Source organism: Mirounga angustirostris, unplaced genomic scaffold, assembly GCF_029215605.1.
Source record: "Mirounga angustirostris isolate CCGP_5_RB_7025 unplaced genomic scaffold, mMirAng1.0.hap1 SCAF_1, whole genome shotgun sequence".
NCBI lineage: Eukaryota > Metazoa > Chordata > Mammalia > Carnivora > Phocidae > Mirounga > Mirounga angustirostris.
Genome location: NW_026991709.1, coordinates 195,187,679 through 195,207,330, shown reverse-complemented (window position 1 = coordinate 195,207,330; position 19,652 = coordinate 195,187,679). Strand labels below are relative to the sequence as shown.

The following is a 19,652-nucleotide window of genomic DNA, read 5'->3' as shown; positions in this document are numbered from 1 at the left end:
CCGGAAGCACCCACCACAGAGCCGAAGCGCCAGGCGGCCAGAGCGGTTCCGCCATCCAGGAGGATCCGCCATAGAGCCCAAGCTCCGGGCGGCCAGAGCGACTCCGCTGGTCCTGGCGCGCGCGCCTTCTGCCTCAGTTCCACCGCCGAGAACTTCCGGGTTGCCGGGAACAATAAACGAATAGAAGCTTCCACGTATTGAGCACATACTTGACCTAAGCGCTTTTTGAAAATACTCGCCGTTCGTTTTACAAGTGGTTTTGTTAACCGCCTACCATGTGCCAGACCGACAGAGTTCCTCTCTTCCTGAGGCTCCCATTCTAATCGAGGGATGACAGACTAGATTCTACAAGTAACATTTGTTACATTTGCTTTATCACACAATGGTTAATGTATGCATCTAGCAATCCATCTTATTTTTTACGCATTTCAAAAGCAACTGAAGATATCAGTACACTTCACCCCTAAAAGCTTCAGCTTGTGCATTAGGAAATGCAAAGTACTCTCATAACTATCCAAACCCCTGCACTGTGACTTGACCAAATTCTAGCATGGTTTTTAACAGCTTAAGGTAGTGTCCGTAGGAGGACCCTCCTTAAAAGACCCGTGTGTGAAAGCTCAAAGCTGCCAAAGAGTTTATTATTTGATCCAACCGACATTTTCTTTCCCTTTCCTAGAGCATTTACCTAAAAGACCTCACAATTGTAAATCCTTCCTATGTCTCTATTAGATACGTGTGTATCTCCTAAGATCCAGGAGTGTCTTTCTCAAGGACGAGAAATCCATCCCTTTGAAATGTAAGATTTGTCTACATCCAAGAACAATTTTTTGCCCAGTTGGGGGCAATATCACCCCTGTTGAGAATGGGAAATGTTAAAGAACAGAAATTCAACCAAGTAAATTTGAAGATCTGATTGACTTTATTAAGTGATTCATGAATCGGGCAGCATCCTGTCTAGCAAGTAGAGGGATACTCTAAGGAGTTGTTCAAAATGGAAAGTTTTTACTGGAAGGAAGGCAAGGAAAGGAAATTATTGCTGGGGGAAAAAAAGAAAAGAAAAAGAAAGAGAAGAAATAACTTTCAGCTATTACTGAAAGTTTCAGGCCAGGGCATCTTCTTTTTTGTGGGGAAGAGAATGGCAGGGTTTTTAATTGAACAGCTTGTCTCACTAGTGCTGATCAGGAAATTTCAGATTGACTGTTAGAAGGTCACATTCTTGGGTTTGGTTGAAACCATAATAAGTCTTGGTTTCCTATTGGGTGTTGGTGACTCCATCTGGGGCTTGTTTCTTTTTTTAATACTATTGCCCCCAGAAAGTTAATTCATGCTTTTTCCAGTTAATCCCCATTCCCCTCTTAGAGACAAGTACATTAGCATCTTTAATACTTACATCAACCCTGTGAAGCTGGTACTATTATCATCCTCATTTTACAGTTAAGGAAATTGAGTCTCTGGGAAGTTAAGAAACTCATGCTAACAGAGTCAGCATTGCTAACAGGGTTCTTTAAAATGGAGCCAGGAGGACATTGAGGACGTTGAGGAAATGGAGTTTATGTGTGTCTTCTGTCTCAAATTCTCAGAATTTTTGCTGAACTCAGTTAAAAGCCAAGGCATCTGCTACATGGCAAAATGGACATAAATGGACTTTCTGCCTAACACTAGCCCTGGCAATCAATCACATATAGATTAGTATAACTAAAGCTATACCAGGAACAATCACATTTTGTTCAAAACAACTTATGTAGATGCCCTCTTTCTTCTTTAAAAACTCTGAACTTTGTCTCTCCAGAGTTGATTTTTTTTTTAATTTTGGTGGAATCTGTGTCTCCCGGATTGCAATCCCTAAGACCCCAAATAAATGCACATATTTTATTTTGCAGCTTGCAATTTTGTCTTTCATTGGTCAGCACTCAAAACAACATTCTAGAAGGCTTATGGCTCGCTCACTCCTAAAACCCCTGTATTTACTTGGCTCCACGTGCCCTCAAGAAAGCTTCCTGGAAAATGACTCAGATTCCCTAGATGCCTTTCTTAGTCTTCATCCATCCCTCTTACCCTCAGTAGCCTCTGCCCCTCTGGTGAGTCCTCTCCTTTCTTGGTTTCTAGAACTTTTCTGGTTCTCCTGGTCCAAACTCCTGGTCCAACTCCTGTTCTTTTGACTTCTCATGATTCCCTCATGTTTGAGGGAATCTTCTCTCCACTTTTTACCTCCTCCAACTTGCTCTTCTTCAAACCTATCATTCACTCTGCAGACATTTAGTATGGGCATGCATGGTGCAAGGCTAGTGCCCTGCCCTGGAGGTGCAAAGTGAATAAGACAGACAAAGTCCTGTCCCTGTAGGGCTTACAGTTGAAGAGAGAGGTGATCATTAATCAAAGAAGTGTGCTAATACGTTATCATTGCCAACTAAGGTCAATGTCATGCTGAAAGGTCATCAGGTCCAGCCTGGTCATCCAGGGGAAGTTGTCCTAAGCAATCATTCCTTGAACTGAAGTTTGAAGGAAAACTTCTTCAGGCAAAGGGAGCATCATATGCTAAGGCTCAATGGACTTATTTTGTGACTTCACCTCCGCAGTTCTCAGTCTGAACTCAGCACTGGGCCAGCCCTGTCTACTTCAAGACCCCAACCCCAGCAGTTGACATGGGGTTGGCGGCACACAGCAGGTGTGAATGGAGGATGAAGTGGGGCTGATGAATGAATGAGTGAAAAAGCATCTGCCTACATAGATTGGAAAAAAAGTCTGTATGGTTGAAGCTGAGAGACTCAAGGAAGGGGGGGCATGGCTGGGTGAGAACGAGGGATCAGTGGGGCAGACCATTCAGGACCCGGAAATGTGTAAGACAGGGAAAGGTCTCAAGCAGATCAACATTTTTAAATGATGGCTCTGGTTGCTGCCAGAAAGTACACTGAAGGAGTAGGGTGGAAGTAAGGGGAGCAGCCATGTAGGTGAGAGATGAGAGTGACTTGGGCTAGTGGTGACTGGGCGAGTCACCTCTCCTCTTCATCTGTAACATGGGAGCAGTAACAGTACCCATCTCTTGGGGGTTAGTTGTGAGCAGTACATGAGGTAGGACACAAAAGATGTTGAGAAGATGGCCAGGCACTAGTCACTATTAACTCTCCCCATACCCTCTCTCCTCCCCACAAGCCAGACAAATGTAGTTCTATGGACCAAGCTTGGTGCTGGCTGTCTCCCAACAGTCCAGTCTCGATCTTACCACATCCCTGCTCAAAAGATCTTTAGTGTTTTCCACCTAAAAGATGGGACCCTTTCAGACCTCTATGCCAGGCTGGTCTCAAACCACTTCTGAGCCTCCTTCACCACCCTCTTCATCAGGTCCTGCTTCCATGACGCAAGGTGCAGACAACTGCACCTTCTGCAAGCATGCTTCACACCTACCCACCCATTTTCTCTCCCTGTCCTTCCTCCTCCCCCTGCCCAAGGGCTGCTCTGTTTCCCAGGCACCTCCTCCAGGAGGCTTCCCCTAAGCCCTATGGGAGTGAACTATGCCTCTCCCAGGTTACTACAGCTCCTTCGTGCTCCTCTTTAGCTTCTGACACTCCTGACACTCACTGGGCTTCTTTTGAGTCCTCTGGCTCTTTTTCCCAATGCATCAGCTCACTGAATACAGCAAGGTACTCGAGGTCATTATTGTGTCCTGGAGCCTGGCACCATGCCTAACCCACCAAGGCTAGGTTGATACTTGTGCAGGAAATCAACAGAACCTCAAATGCAATTTCATGTTGACCCATCTCATTTTCCACAAAGGCCAGAAAACAGACCAGAAGGTCATTCTGGCCTGGATATGATAAACTTTTTCCCAGAAGCTGTTCTGAGAGACAAAGTCCGAGACAAGCAAACAGAGATCAAAATGGCCTCTGGGACCCCTCACCCCAACAGGGTCACGGCAGCCAGCACATCCCACCTAGGGCCATGGTGTGGATTGACCAGGCCCATGTCTGCCCTGTGTGCTGTGGCTTGTGGGAGACAGGGAGAGTTTGGGCAGAAAAATTAAGAAATTGAAGGTCCCAAAGTGGTCCCTGGGGTTTTCAACTCTGCATCTCCTTTCTTCCTAATGATGCAGAGGGCATTTCTGTCAGTACCTGATAGGCTTGGGCTTTGGAGTCTGAAAGATCTGGGTTTGAAGACCTGTCGTCTGCTGTGGGACCAATGTCCCAGGGACACCGTGAGGATAAAAGGAGACAGCAAAGGGCTTAGATCGATGCGTGGCACGTACTCAGCCCTCCATTACGAAAACACAGTATTCATCTTTGCCTCCTCTTTACCGGCCAGGCATCCCTGCCCAGGTGGAGGAGCGATGAGGCTTACTTCTGTTCTTTCCAAATTTGGATGTGAAGGTCCAGAGAGATGAAGTAACTGTCCGAAAGCACAGGTCACCCATTAAGCATCCCCAGGACTGGCCAGACGGCCTCTGGCAGAACCACTGCTAGGGTTGGTGTGGCTAGAGACATGGGTGTGGGCAGACACTTGGGAAGCTGTACTATCTGCCACCCTGGCCAGACTGTAACTGTGAAAAGTTTGCTGGTACTTAAAGAATTTTGAAAGTAACATCTAACGAACTTCAGAAGTCCACTTTTAACTGTGGCTTCTTGACGCATGTCACCATATTACTGGTGTTGCCTGTGCCAGACCCAGGATAAGATGAGCCATCGGGGTCTTCACCCTTCATGTCAGCTCCATTCAAAGGGGCTCCGTCCAAGTCTGGTCAGGAGTTTACACAGCTGGGAATCCCCCCAAGGAGAAAGATTTCACTGTTAAATTTTGATCCCCCCAATTGTAATATTTGCCTTCACCTTGTCTAATGTTTAATCCATGTTTATCTAGCACTTTATTGATTAACGGTCTGAGCGAAGTGACGAGGCAGCCAGAGCCTTGAGACCATGGACGGCACCATGGGGCTGCGGGCGCTACTGTGCGTGTACCTGGCCTCCCTCCTCGTCCTGCAGGCCATGCCCACTCAGGGTTCACCCACAGGCAGGCCCAAAGTCAGCAAGGTATGTGGGTAAACCCTCAGGCCAGAAACAGGCAGCTGGGCCAGGATGGGCCCAGGAGGGACACAAGACCCTCACCCCAGAGCCCGGGGCCACCCCCACCCACCTTGACCACCACTGACCAGAGAGGTGATGTCCAAGCAGCGAGGGGGAGGTGAGGCTGAGGGGTAGAGGACACAGACTGTGTCCCACTCCCACCCCTTAGCAGATAAGCTATGGTCCGCTGCACATTCCCACTCACACTTGTCCCGGTTTTGTTTTACAGAAGCAACAGACTGTGGACACAGTGAGTGAGAGTCTCTGCAAAGGGGTCTGTGGTGGGGCCATATTACAGCCTGTTTTTCCCCATGCTTCAAGGGGTGCCCTTCTATCGGTGCCCTGGGCAGAGGGACTCCATTTCCCAGAAATGGGGGTTTGCACGCCCACTGTGCGGTCTCCGACAGAGAGGCTAGAGTGGGTCTTCCCAGAAGGGCTGGTCTGTTCTTTGGGCACCTGGCTTCTGAGCTGGGTGCTGAGCCCCCACACAACACAGGGATCTCTCACTGGTTCAGAGGCCCCCCTCCCCCCTCCCAGCCACAGCCCCCTCACATCTCACTCTAGGCCGTCGACGGCGTGACCATCCGGAGTTTGAAAGTCAACTGCAAAGTCACCTCTCGCTTTGCCCACTATGTCATCACCAGCCAAGTGGTCAACAGTGCCGATGAAGCCAAGGAAGTGGCCTTCGATGTGGAAATCCCCAAGACGGCCTTCATCAGTGACTTTGCCATGTGCGTGCCTGCCTGACTCCCACACCCAGAGCTGTCCATTCATCAGACCCAGCCCCAAGCCATGGCTCTGGGTGGCTGGACAGTGCAGATCATCTCCTTCTTTCCAAAAGTGCCATAGGCCAGCACCAGCTCGGAGGGGATGGTCAAGCCGCTTGGGTCTGTTCTGGGCTCCCATCTTGGAGAGCAAAGTGGGGCCTCTGACAGTATGTTTTCAGCAGAGGGCCCAAGGAGCAAAGGCCCGCACCCGAGATCTCTTGTTGGATTCTGTGGCCATGGCTGCCCCCCTCACTGCCGTGGGAACCCCGAAAAACTCTGTGGGCAGTGGGAGGTGGCAGGAGGTGCCTCCCATGAGTGTTCACCAGGACCAGGCCTTCTCCAGGTCTGGGCTGGGAGGATCTCAGCTATGAAGGACCTTAGTGGTCAGGGGCAGGGGCACTTCCCCTGAGGGCTTCTTCCTCTCTGTAGCACAGCAGATGGAAACGCATTCATCGGGGACATAAAGGACAAAGTGTCCGCGTGGAAGCAGTACCGGAAAGCTGCCATCTCTGGAGAGAATGCCGGCCTTGTCAGGTGAGTTCTGGGCCCTGCTGCCCCGGTCTCTGGTGCCGCCCTCCCCAGCCAGGATGGACCTGAGGGCGGCAAGGTGGCCTTGGCTGGGGAACAGCCCCAGGCTGATGGGAAGTGAGCAAGCTGCCTGAACCCAAATGCCAGTACAGGTGAGCTGGACAGGGCTGGTGCCGACCTGCCTACCTCTCAGACCAGCCTCTGGGAGAAGGGGGTCCTGTCCTTGGGCCCTGACCTTGACCCTGACCATCCAATTAAGACAAGGGTGAAGGGCCAAGAGACCCGGGAGTAGCATGAATGTAAGAGAAATTGATTCTGAGGGCCATGCTTTAGGTGACAAGGACCCACATGTCACTCGCCATTTGTCTGTTCTGTTGTGGCCAATGGCGGTATGTCCAGGGCCTCGGGGAGAGCAATGGAGCAATTCACCATCCACCTCACCATCGGGCCCCGGAGCAAGGCCACATTCCGGCTGACCTATGAGGAGGTGCTGAAGCGAAAACTCAAGCAGTACGACATTGTCATCAAAGTCAAGCCCAAGCAGCTGGTGCATCATTTCGAGGTAGATTGCAGGTGACCATTTGCAGGGGAGCCATCTTGGGAACAGGGCTCTTGCCTCTCTCTCACCATGGCTCCGAGCCCTGGCTCAGGGCACACAAGGTGGCATCCCAGGCCTGAGCACACGGGAAGGGGACTGACTCCTTGGGCGGTCTCTAGTGGGCTCTTTGTGGGTAGGGAGCTACCAGCCTCCCCCTCCTTTCTGAGCCTTGGCTTGCTCATCTGTTAAATGGGGCTGCTTGCATGTCCCAGAGCTGCCACAAGGATCACGAGAGATATTGAATGTCCCAGTGGTTGGTAGACCAGAAAGCCCGGGCAGCCGAAGGGGCTGTGATTGTCACTGGCACTTCAATGGTGGCCGAATTGAGGGGCCCAGGCTTGCACACCTTCATTTGGCCTATGTTTTTGGAGTGCCTACAACATGCCAGGCCCTGTGCTGATGGCTGGGTGGGTACTGCACACAGTGGGTGGCCAGGACATCAGTTGGCTCTCGGCTGAGTCTTGATGGCCTCAATGGGAGCCTGGGGGCTTCAATGATGCAGATCGACGTGGACATCTTTGAGCCTCAGGGGATCAGCAAGCTGGATGCCCAGGCCTCCTTCCTCCCCAAGGAACTGGAAAGCCAACTCATCAAGAAGTCCTTCTCAGGGAAACAGGTGTGTGGGATGGCTGGAGTGGTGGCAGGCCCTTGGGACTTCTCAGCCTGGCTCAACCCTTCATGGAGTGTCCAGCTTTGGCCTGGGAACCAGGCAGGGGCTGCAGGCTGCCCTAGTGAGGGACATAGGCATTTCATGGTAGGTATCCCAGGGAACTCGGTACCCCTGGTTCTCAGAGCAGCTTAGCAAAAGCCTGCATGCCGAGGCTGGGGAAGCGCCCACGCTGGTTTGCATGGTTTGGGGTGAGCTGCTGACTTGCTTGAGCCTCAGTTTCCTCTTTGCTGTGTCACACCCTTGGGAAAGCATTCAGGGAAATAAAGGGCACATGAAGAAATCTCAGACGCTGTTGCAGTTAGGATCGCAAGCTCCGGGGCTCTAGGAAACAGAACTCAGTTTGGGAAGGCTTTGGTCTACCTCACCACTTACCACTTGCCATGCACCTCCCGTTTGCAGGAATTCCTGAAGTCCCCTGCTTGCCCCTTCCCCTGGTCCTGGCGGATTGTGGCATATGAGTGGGTAATACCCAGCCAGTGCCCTGCTTCCTAGTTTGCTCTCAACTGGAGCCAGGAACAAACCCTTTAGTTCCCACTTCCCTTTGGTAGTGACTCCATCATAATTCACGTAAAGGAAATGTTTCTTACAGTTTTGGAGGGGTTCTTTTTTAAACAAAGTAGGATACCCGGAGTATTAGCAAACATGCTTGCTTTTAGTAGGGGACCAAGGGGTGGGTCTGTGTCTTCCTAACCATCCTTTTCAAGTTTTGGAGGGGGTTTTGATGAGTATATCTTACTTTTATAACAAACAAATAAATGAAAAGTAAAAATTAAAAAGTATTTAAGGAAAAAACAAAAAGTTACAAGTCTAGAAAAGTATTGAGTAAAACCCATCCCTAATTCCCTGAGCACCAACACCAAGTCGAACCAGATCTTAGCTTCCAGCTTCCACCCTGGGTCCTTCCTCCCAGCCTCTGTTCTTTGTCTACAGTGGCGGGGGGCGAAGGGAGGGGGTTCTGTTTTCCAGCACAGTGTTGTAGCCTTGCTTCTTTACTCCACAGTTTGAGTTGACCGATGTCTCTTGTTCTCATACCGCTTTTATTTTGTACCCAAAGTGGCAACACTTGTTGTAGAAAAGCCCAATGTTTCAGAAGCATATACGCGAAGAAACAGGTCTTCTCTCCTACCACCTTATAGGTGTGTACTCACACCCTCCACCTTTCCAGGGTCACGTGCTCTTCCGCCCTACTGTGGGTCAGCAGCAATCCTGCCCCACGTGCTCCACATCCTTGCTGAATGGGGACTTCAAGGTGACCTACGATGTCAATCGAGACCAACTCTGCGACCTCCTGGTGAGCCCGAAGCTTCCAGCCCGACTCAGAGGCCCAGGCAGGGGGTGCTTGTGACAAGGGCCTCACTTGTTCCCTTGTGTTTCAGGTTGCCAATAACCACTTTGCCCACTTCTTCGCTCCCCAAAACCTGACGAACCTGAACAAGAACGTGGTGTTTGTGATTGACATTAGCACCTCCATGGAAGGCCAGAAAGTGAAACAGGTAAACTGCGGCTTTAAGCAAGTCCCCCAGAAGGAGCTTCTCCAGCCCCAGCCCCCACCCCACGCTGGTGTTGTCGCCAGAGTCTGGGTTTCGGATTTCTGCTCTTCCCAGCAGTCGGGGGCTCTGGCATCAGCCCCGTTCTCACAGTACCACTGAGGCAGGTGGATCCCCTTCTCCTCAGTAGCGCAGTGGGGTGCTTGCGGGGTCGTGGGTCTAGCGATGGGGGGTACATGGAACGTGCCAGGGGCGATCATGGCTGTCCCTGGGGAGGTGTCTGGCAGCAGGGACAGCCCACTGCCCACGATGCTCTGAGAGCCATGGCTCCACCAGCCGAGTTTTAGACACTCTTTCTTGATTCTGCCCTGTTTGAGCTCCTGGTCATTTCTTCTCCCCATGCGGGCTCCCCTTGCCTTCTCTGTCCCCTCATCCACCCCCGGGGCTCCACAGGACACTCCTCTCCTGACACCACCTGTCTGTCCTGTCCATCCCCTCCCACTTGTCCACTGTGTGCCTCTGCCCTGTGGATCTCTCAGATGCATATCTGGAGCCGACAGGAGACACTCTCCTGGGGCCATGTCCCTCCACCAACTGTCCTGTCATTACAGACCAAGGAGGCGCTCCTTAAAATCCTGGGGGACATGCGGCCAGGGGACTATTTCGACCTGGTCCTCTTTGGGTCTGAAGTGCAATCATGGAGGGGCTCGCTGGTGCAGGCATCCCCCACCAATCTTCGAGCGGCTCAAGACTTCGTGCGGCGTTTCTTCCTGGCTGGGGGTAAGGGCAGGGGTCTCGAGTCACTCTGGCGTCGCCTCTGCCCTCTTGGAATGAGGGCATACACTGGCCTACTTTCCTTCCTTTGCAGCCACAAACCTGAATGGAGGTTTGCTCCGGGGAATCGAGATCTTGAACCAAGCTCATGGGAGCCTCCCCAAACTCAGCAACCATGCCTCCATTCTCATCATGCTGACAGACGGCGAGCCCACAGAGGGTAAGCACCTCAAGGCCTGGGCTGGGAGGTGGTGATCTCTTTGTTACGGAAGGCGTTAGAGCTGTGCTTGGAAATCTAGCCACTGGAGATGCTACAGGGGGTGCAGAAAGGCTCGGGGCAAAGTCAAGCCTGTCTGATCTAAAGACAGAATTCAGGAGTTACAAGGCATACTTCTATGCTGAGCTGGGTACCTGGGGAAATATCTGTATGACACAGGGTTACTCAGATCCCAAGACGATAGGCGGGATTCCCAGGTTGAGTTTAATGAACTAGGTATTCAGCACCAACTGTGTGCCAAGCATAGGACTAGGGACCAAGAAGAGATACCGAGAGAACAAGATTCGCCTCTGTCCTTAAGGAGCACAGGGTCCACTGGGGTGCCAGACCCAGGAGCAGTCCCTCTGTTGAGGGCCCTGAAAGAACAGGGTGCCAGGAGGCTATAGGATCAGGGGCATCTGGCCCAGGCAGGGTCCCAGGAGGCCTCCTGGAGGAGGTGACCCATGAGCTCAGGCTGGAAGGAAGAAAAGGAAAGCAGGAAGGGATGTCTGGCAGCAGGAGTAGCTTGAACAACAACAAAAAAAGTGTGTACAATGGCAGGGCCTGCCTGAAAACAGCAGGCCTGTGCAGACGAGGTGGAACAAGGGTGGGAAGGTTGGCAGGGCCTCACAGGCCATGGCAATGACCTATGCGAGGGTTTAGAGCAGAATCCTGTCTTTTGCAAATCCAGCATTTGTAGTCGCCCACTGAGCCAGCAGGAGATGTTGCTGGTGGGGACAGGAGATAGGCGGGGGTCTGAGACAGGAGGCCTGGCCCCCAGAGAGTGTGCCCCAAAGGCCCCTTGTGCCCTACATGCCTGTGATTCAGTATCCTGGCCCTGCCTGGGTGTGTGGCTGCAGGGGTGACAGACCGTTCCCAAATCCTCAAGAACGTCCACAACGCCATCCGGGGCAGGTTCCCGCTCTACAACTTGGGCTTTGGCCACAACGTGGACTTGAACTTCCTGGAGATCATGTCCATGGAGAACAACGGACAGGCCCAGAGAATTTATGAGGACCACGACGCCACCCAGCAGCTGCAGGTCTCCTCCCACCCCCTTCGCCCCACAGCGCACCGTCAATGGCAGGCGAGCCATTGGGGAGCCCACGTGGATACCCAGAGGAGCAGATAAAGCTCTTGAGTGCGGTTTGAATCAGCTGTGTGATCTCAAACCAGTTCCTTAAGACCTATGAGCCTGCAATTCCATCTGCAGAGTGGGGATCCCAACACCCCACTCTGTGAGCGGGTCTCCCATTGGGTGCCCACGGGGACCCATCAGCTCTGAGGTTGTGCCCCACCTCCGCCTACAGGGTTTCTATGACCAGGTAGCCAACCCCCTCCTGATGGACGTGGCGCTGCTCTACCCCCGGGACACCGTCTCAGCCCTGACCCAGCACCACCATAAACAGTACTACGAAGGCTCGGAGATCGTGGTGGCCGGGCGCATCGAAGACCACAAACTGGGCACTTTCAAGGCTGACGTGTTGGCCCGTGGGGTAAACAGTGGGCTGCGGAGGGGGGAAGGATCAGGCAGCACCCAGAGCTTCCAAAACCACACCTGTTCTCCACCCCTGTTCCCCTTGCCCCAGGCCTCTCTTTTGTCAGAGAAGTGTCCCCACCCGTGCACCGCGCCACCCCCTCTCCCCCAGGCCTGAGCATTCCCCCATGCAGGCAGCCTGGCGAGGGGCTGGAGTGGGACCAAGGTGGCCTTGGTTATAGTTGTAGTCCCTTGACCAAAAATGGATCACCTGCTACTCCTTACATCATTCCCCCACAAGGCATGAGAGAGTAAGAGACCAGTGTCTTCTTTGTCACCTGACAACCTTTTCCTGAACACTTCATGTGCACCCAGCTTTGTGCCCCAGCGCGGCATGTGTGTGCATGTGCACACCGCGGGGGTCACAGGCGTGTGGGACCCGGACCCTGACCACAGGCTGTGGAGTCACACCTTGCTGTGTGGTCAAGGGTTCAGAACCGAGACTTTGAGTAAAGAAAGCTGAGCTGGACCCTGGCTCCACCCTGGGTGACCTTGAGCTAATAGGTCCAGCTCTCTGGGCCTCAGTTTCCCTCTCTGTAGCACAGGGTGATATTGCACTGGAGAGTTGTGCAGAGCGAATGAAAGACTCTGCGCACTATGTTGCGCAGTGCCCGGTGCATGAGACACCCTCCGCGGGCGAGTCCCAGCTCCTGAGGCTTGGGAGAGAGCAGCATTTGTGTGCGGGGCTGTGGTGGGCCTTTGGAGGAGTGGAACATGGTGGAAACAGCTGGCTGCTTGATGGCAGCCCCCAGAGAGAGTAACTTCAGGGGGGCAGGGCCTGCTCCTCCCATCCCTGGGATCCCCAGAGCCGAGGCCAGTTTGCCCCACTGAGAGTGCTCAGCAAACGTTTGTGGGATGAAGGTCTGAGTGAGGGTGAAGAGAGCAGGCTCGGGGAAGGGCAGTGAGGTGGACAAAACACAGAGACCGGGCACAGGTGTGGGGCCCCTGGGAGCCTGGAGCGCCGGCCAGTGGTTGTGCTCCTCATGGTGCTCGGCCCCTCTCCCCATCGTGACCCCCAGGAGGCCCAAGAATTCAAGACGACCTGCCTGGTGGATGAGGAGGAGATGAAGAAACTGCTCCAGGAGCGGGGCCACATGCTGGAGAACCACGTGGAACGCCTCTGGGCCTACCTCACCATCCAGGAGCTGCTGGCCAAGCGGTAGGACCCGTGCGGGGGGGTGGACACCGGGGCCTCTGGACCAATGAGGTGAACGGAGAAGGGGTGCATCTGGGCCTTCGAGGTTGGGAGCAGGTCAGATTCATGGCCTTCGGCTTTGCTCACTGGGTTAATATCAACCAGTTAGTCAACAGTGTGGGTGGGCCACGGTTTGCCCCTGCTGAGCGGCCAGGCAAGGGGAGGCTGCCCTTTCCATGGGACTGCTGTGTCCAGACACGCTCGGTTCATCCCCACAACCCACAGGGCAGTTCCCTCATTATCCCCATTTCACAGGTGAGCACGCTGAGGCACAGAGAAGCTAGACCACTTGCCCAGAATCTCACAGAGGTTTAATTCTCTGTATCTTTCTGAGACACGTCCCTCAGCCCTACCACATCTCCAGGTTTTCCCCACGCGAAGGCTTTAAATCATGAGGTCCTTGAAGGCAACCACGGGACAGGAGCACGGCAGGTGCCCCACACGTGTTTGCTGAATGAGTGAGTGAGTGAACAAATGAGCAAAAAACGGCCAGGGAGTGCGAGTCTGCTGTCGTCCAGGCTGCGGGGCTTGGAGCAGGTGTTGTGTCTCTCAGGATGAGGTTAGAGGGGAAGGAGAAGGCCGACGTGACGGCCAAGGCCCTGCAGATGTCGCTGGCCTACCAGTTCGTGACCCCGCTGACCTCCATGACCATCAGGGGCATGACAGACGAGGACGGCCTGGAGCCCGTCATCGACAAGCCCCCTGAGGGTATGTGCTCTGTAAAGGGGCGGGCTGTGGGTCTAGGGAAGATTCTGAGGGCCAAAAACCTCCGGGGCTTTAATTCTCTTCCCCTTCTCTCCCTTCCAGATTCTCTGCCCTTGGGTGAGTTTCTAAATCAAGTTGGTTTTCAGGAGGGGCTTCCAGTGGCCGGGCAAGCAGCTCGTGCTCCAGCCACCAGGCACGGGGCTCCCTGCTCCACATCCTCCATCCCTTCACCACGAACTAGCTGCTGCCCCCTGTGTGCCTGGGGAGCCCCTGTGCAGCCTCCCTCTGGGCTTCTGTGTGAGCCTGTGTCTACCGGGCGGCCGGGGTGGGAGGGGAGGCGGAGTGCCCAGGAGTGGGCTGGGACCCCAGCAGGAGGGTCGGCCGAGGCCTGAGTGGCCTCTGGGCCCGGGGTGCCCTTGGGGAATGAGGTGTGTGCCTCTCAGGTGGGGTGGTGAGGGTGATGCTGTCCTCTGTCATTGTCCTCTACAGAGATGCTGGGACACAAAAAGAGTAAGAGGCCACATCCCGCCGACATACATCTCTACCTCTCTCCTCCCCACATTGCTGTCCCTCAGGCTGTGCGTTCAGTCCTGAGCAAAGCCCCTACTTGCCTGAGGAGGAAATGACAGACAGCCTGAGGCTTCCTCACTGCCTGTCACCGGGACCCTCAGAACAGCCCCCTGACTGGGCCTGGCGACCCCTTGTGCCACCAGCTCCACCAGGTCCCCATGGAAGGAGACAGACCAGGGGTCAGCACACCCGGAGGCCTCAGGGGCAGCCACTCCTGCTCTGTGGCTGCAGGCCTGCCGCCTGGGTGGAGGGGCCTGGGAAGAGGAGCCAGCCGCTGCAGGGAAGCAGGGTACCGTCCTCCTAAATGCCATTCACTCCCCGCCAGTGTTCGTGCTGTCGGCTTTGCAGCCGTCCCCGACTCGATCCAGTTCCAACATCCAGCAGTTGCCAAACCAAGTGACTGGAGGTGAGTCCTGGGGAGGGTCTGAGGGACACCCCTGCCTTGCTCCTGGCCGGCCCCAGCCCGCCTGCCCGATGCCCAATCTAACGGACTCCATGCTATGCCCCCAGTGGACACCGATCCCCACTTCCTCATCCACGTGCCCCAGAAGGAGGATCCTCTGTGCTTCAATATCAATGAGGAGCCCGGCGTGGTCCTCAGCCTGGTGCAGGACCCGGACACAGGTATGGGTGACATCATGCCCCTTGCCAGACAGGGTGGGGCCTGGACTCCCCTGCCCTCAGCGTCCAGCCACGGACAGGACAGGGGCCGTGGCCTCCACTTCCCACAGCCTGTGTGCCCCAGTCACCTGGCTGGGCTCAACCTGCTTCCTTCTCTCCCATCTACCTGCCTGGGCCCTAGATGGCGCCTGCTTCATGGACGTGTGACCCGATGCTTAGAAGGGCCCATGCTCAGTTTAATACTCTGCTCTAGTTGTCTTGAAATTCTTAACATTTTTTTGAACAAGGGGCCCCTCACTTTCATTTTGTACCAAGTTCTGCAAGTTACGTAGTGATCCTGCCCCGCCTCCCTGATGGAGCCTCTGAGTCCATCCCCCAGCAGTGCTCAGGCGGTGGGAATGACTCCCTGTCCGTCCGTGGGCCACTCTCTCTCCCTCCCTCCCAGTCTGGTCAGGCCATCTGCAAGGGTTTGCTAAGCACCTCCTATGGCCTACGGGTGCAGTCAGGACTGAGCCGAAGTCCCTGTTCTTGTGGAGTTTAGTGAAGGGAGACAGGCGAACAAATTCTCAGATGACAATTTCAGAGCGTGAGACAGGCTGTGTTGGGGTAGTGAGGACAAGGAGGGGGCTTTGGGACTGCTCAGGTCATAGGAGGCCTCTGTTACCTGCTCCTGTGTCAGGGATTAGGGCCACAGAGAAGGAGCAGACCCAAGTCCTATCCTTGGGGTGGCAAGACCTCTGGCATGGCCCAGAGGCAAGGGCTAAGTAGCAGGTAGTTAGTGTGGTGGGAGGAGAGGGGCAGGGAGAGGTGCTGTGTGGCCTCCGATAATCCTGAAAGCCAGTCCTTGGGAGGTGAGACCCTCAGAGCCAGCGTAGCATGGGTGGAGTGTGGGTGTCTCCCAGGGGGGAGGCACAGCATGAGCAAAGGCAGGCTGGCAGGCATCTAGCGAGAGCTGGGCCCTCCCTGACCCGGATGGCCCCTCACCCTACTGCAGGCTTCTCAGTGAATGGGCAGCTCATTGGCAACAAGGCCAGCAGCCCTGGGCAGCAAGAGGGCACGTACTTCGGCCGGCTGGGGATCGCGAACCCTGCAACGGGCTTTCAGCTGGAAGTGACTCCTCAGAACATTACACTGAACCCTGGCTCGGGTGGACCCGTGTTCTCCTGGAGGGACCAGGCTTCACTGCGGCAGCACGAGTAACCAGGATGGGGCCAGGGTCTGGGTGCGGAGGCCAGGGCAGGGGTGGAGAGGGATGCGGAGGCATGAAGCCCCAGAGCCAGCTGAGCTGCCTGAGCTTGCCAGGCCCTTGTCCCCTGAGCCATGTCAGTGAATGACATCCATGTGACCTCCGTGTGGGCTGGGCAGACATGTGGGGCCCCGTGGACCCACCCATTTCCCTCTGTTCCCGGACCCGTGCTCCAGGCCCAGCTGCCTGCATGCCTGGGCTTCCATGGTGCCCTTGCCCTGCAGTCCATTCCCCATCACCACCAAACAAAGCCAACTCACCTCCTGGGCCCAGCACAAAGACCACCTGTTCCCTGAAACCCACCTCGTCTCTTCTCTGCTGAACTCCAGAGTTCTCTGGGCTTCTCTTTCAGCACCTGTCTGAGCATGCCTTGTGTTGTGCTTATTCCTTCCTCCACTCATTCATTCACCAAAGTCTGCCAAGTACCAGAGCTGATGCTCGGCGGCAGAGCTATAGGAAGAAGTGGGCAGAGTCCAGTGTGGAGGACACAGATGATGAGTGGCAGTCAAAGAACACAGACTTTGATATTAGACAGGCTGGAGTCCAAGTCCTGGCTTTACTGCTTACCAGCTGTGTGACCCTGGGCAAGTTCCTTACCCTCTCTGAGCCTTATAGGATCTGAGTGAGAAATGAATGATGCAGCTTGATTGGAGGGCTTGGCACAGGGCCTAGCACACTGTAAGGCCTCCCCTCCTCCAACTTGTAGCAGGTAACACCCTTCCATCTGGGAGTGAGGGGGTGGGGGAGCTCATGAGAACTGGATCCAGGAGGATGAGGGCGGCTGAATGGAGAGGGGTGCCATGTAGCTGCACCTGCCCTCATGGCCGCCCGGCCCTGCAGGGTGGTAGTGACCATCAACAGGAGGAGGAACCTGGTGGTGTCTGTGGAGGATGGGGGCACTTTTGAGGTCGTCCTGCACCGGGTGTGGAAGGGGAGTTCCGTCCACCAGGACTTCCTGGGCTTCTATGTGCTGGATAGTCACCGGATGTCGGCACGGACACACGGGCTGCTGGGTATGACCTGCCTGGCAGGCAGAGCTAGGGGGTGTGTGGTGGCAGCCAGTGGGTTCGCCATGGGTCAGACTTGCAGCTGGGCACCAGGGAGGGCCCTCCTCCAACTTGGCCATCGAGGCTCAGAGCTCCAAAGAGGGCTTGTCCTGGCGAGGGTCTTGTCCCTCAGAAAGCCTGTGATCAAACACAAGGCGAAACTAAAGCTTATGTGGGCCTGGGGGGCGAACAGGGAGAGAGATCCGGTTAGCAGAAAGGTCCCGACAGACCAGGTCCCTGAGACCTCCCGGGAGGGGTGAGTCATTGGCCACACGGCTTCTCCTTGCGGCTTCCTGCATACCCTGCTGTCTGTGGGCACCTACCCCTCAGACCTCTCTTCCCAGCCAGATTCTTTTGGAATTGGTCCAAAAAGGTAAGAGGTACAACCACCTGCCAATATACCTGCTTCTTTATAGCAGCTGAACGCAAGGTGGCTTTTGATGCCAAAACATATCAGACATAGTCACGCCCTTAAGAAAAAACATTCAGGCAGCTCTCTAACCCTCCAGTGAGCACCTGCTGAGTACGAGGGCCCCCCAGTGGTAACTGCTGCTTCCAATGTGCCTTTCCAGGACAATTCTTCCACCCCTTTGACTTTAAAGTGTCTGACCCCCACCCAGGCTCTGACCCCACAAAGACAGATGCCACAATGGTGGTGAAGAGCCACCAGCTGACGGTCACCAGGTAGGTGGGCTGTTCTCCCAGTATCTCTGCCTTTGGTGTTCCCATCATTGGTCGGGGCACCGGGTGTCACATAGGTGGAGTGGGCTTCTGGGGGCGGGGGTGCAGCCCTGCTTGGTCCAAAAGGTAACCCCAGCTTTTTGTATCTCCCCAGGGGCTTGCAAAAAGACTACAGCAAGGACCCCCGGCACGGGGCTGAGGTGACCTGTTGGTTCGTCCACAACAATGGGGCAGGGCTGATCGACGGTGTTTACACTGACTATATCGTCCCTGACATCTTCTGAGCCCCCAGCCAGCACACCTGTCCTTTCTTCGGACCATGGCAGCAGAGGACAGCATCTGACCTGCTTCCCGTGTCACACTTCCCTGGTCAAGCTGACCCACTGTGTCAAGTCCCCATGACTTTCATTAAAGAGAGGCTATGTCCAACCCAGGCTGGCTGCTTTTTGGGAGGGAGGGTGGCCGGGAGGCAACCCAAGATACTGCCGCTCAGAGGGCTCTGGGGTCACGGCAGACCTGGAGGCCACGAGGGGGCCTACGCCAACTCTGCCCCCCCCTTCACTGCAGCTGCCCGACCCCCTGCCCTCTGAGCGCCTGGAGCGCCCCCTGCACACAGCTCGCCTCACGGGACACTGGCAGCTTCTACAGGCACTGTTCTAAGTGTCTTTGTTGAGTCAATTAAATGCATGCTCCCACCAGCCCTAAGGGATACTTGCTTGTGTCACGTCCATTTACAGCCGAGGAGACAGGGGTTTGGTGACTTGTCCAAAATCACTCCTAAGTGCCAGAGCTGGGATTTGAACCCATGCTGTCTGGTGTCAGCCATGTCAGCATCTGTTTGCTTAACCCCCCGTGTGGATCCTCTCGTCAGGCTGGGCAGCAGATCACAGCCTTTGGGGATTTGGGTCTAGATATTCCAAAGCATCACTTAAAATGATGAAAGGAGCATATGAAATCGATAGGGATCTGGGGTCCCAGAGAAGTCCTGCTGGATGCTACAGCCATGGGCCCCGGGTTTCCGGAGGTAGTTCCAGGGCCTTCTCCCTCAGCTCCACTTTCCAGCTGTAGGTTTGCCATTCCAGCTGTGGGAGCCAGGATATTTCCCAAAGGCAGAGATGGCCACTCCCCAGAAGTGGTGGTTCAGGGAGCTAGCAACGGTGGCCCACCGGCTCCGCATGCTGAGACCTGGAATGATCCCTTCAGGGCTCCTTCCCTGGGCTTGCCCTTGGGGCCCAGTTAAAGTGCAGTGTCCCAGGGTGCAGGGAGGTGAACCTGTCTGTACCTTGGGGAGCCGCTGGCCCTCAGGTGAAGGTTGATGGGCCTCTCCTTTCCAAAGGTTTCTACTTTTTCTCTTCTGGCTTTCCATCTGGTTCCCACTGCAACGGAGGCCCACGAGGAGCCAGATCAATCACACAAATGCTGAGCTCCAGGGCTGCCCCAGGCCCAGCGAACGCAGAGCCCTCGGTGGCGGGCAGGGGCTGGCCAGCAACGTTTCAGAGACCAAGCGCTGTCTGGAGCCTCCTGGGCTTCTCAAGGGAGAAGCTGCCAGATGGCTGGTCGCCCGAGCTGAGCAAAGCCTTCCTGAAGAGTGGAAAAGCGGTGAGCCCGAAGACCTCTTAGATTCCATCCAATTCTCAACTTTGCGCGTGACTCTGGGTCCCTCCAAGTGCCCAACTGTCCCTCCAGTGCCGGTTGAGCAGCGTCAGAAGTCCTATGTCGAGTTGTCCCTCCCATCAAACTCCAAGTAGTTGGGGATGAGGAGGCACCTAGAGGAAAGGGCTGGGGAAGCTCTGCAGGGCCCCGAGGAGCCGCTGGACAACACCAGTTGGACAGAACTTCTGCCCCAGCCCCCGGTCACCCAGTGGTCAGCGACCATGGGCACTGAAAAGGACCACACGATCGAGATGTCCTGGGAGCCAG

The 19,652-nt window shown here is 55.0% G+C and overlaps 1 protein-coding gene across 1 annotated transcript; it reads left to right on the top strand.

Annotated features, from left to right (window-relative positions):
- Positions 1-4,852: 4,852 nt before the first annotated feature.
- ITIH1 (inter-alpha-trypsin inhibitor heavy chain 1) lies at positions 4,853-18,161 on the top strand. Its single transcript, XM_045862187.1, has 22 exons — positions 4,853-5,018; positions 5,281-5,301; positions 5,616-5,782; positions 6,248-6,352; positions 6,746-6,908; positions 7,447-7,560; positions 8,780-8,905; positions 8,991-9,107; positions 9,713-9,881; positions 9,970-10,095; positions 10,992-11,173; positions 11,442-11,627; positions 12,688-12,827; positions 13,417-13,571; positions 13,671-13,685; positions 14,058-14,078; positions 14,464-14,544; positions 14,649-14,762; positions 15,754-15,955; positions 16,846-17,018; positions 17,624-17,735; positions 17,887-18,161. Exons 1-22 carry the CDS (start codon positions 4,905-4,907, stop codon positions 18,014-18,016), a joined length of 2,733 nt encoding a protein of 910 aa, XP_045718143.1. The 5' UTR covers positions 4,853-4,904; the 3' UTR covers positions 18,017-18,161.
- The last annotated feature ends 1,491 nt before the right edge of the window (positions 18,162-19,652 follow it).

Coding starts and splice junctions, on each gene's coding strand:
- ITIH1 (XM_045862187.1), top strand. CDS start 4,905: ATGGACGGCACCATGGGGCTGCGGGCGCTACTGTGCGTGTACCTGGCC. Junction 9,882..9,969: donor GCGTTTCTTCCTGGCTGGGG/GTAAGGGCAGGG, acceptor CTTCCTTTGCAG/CCACAAACCTGAATGGAGGT. Junction 12,828..13,416: donor CAGGAGCTGCTGGCCAAGCG/GTAGGACCCGTG, acceptor TGTGTCTCTCAG/GATGAGGTTAGAGGGGAAGG.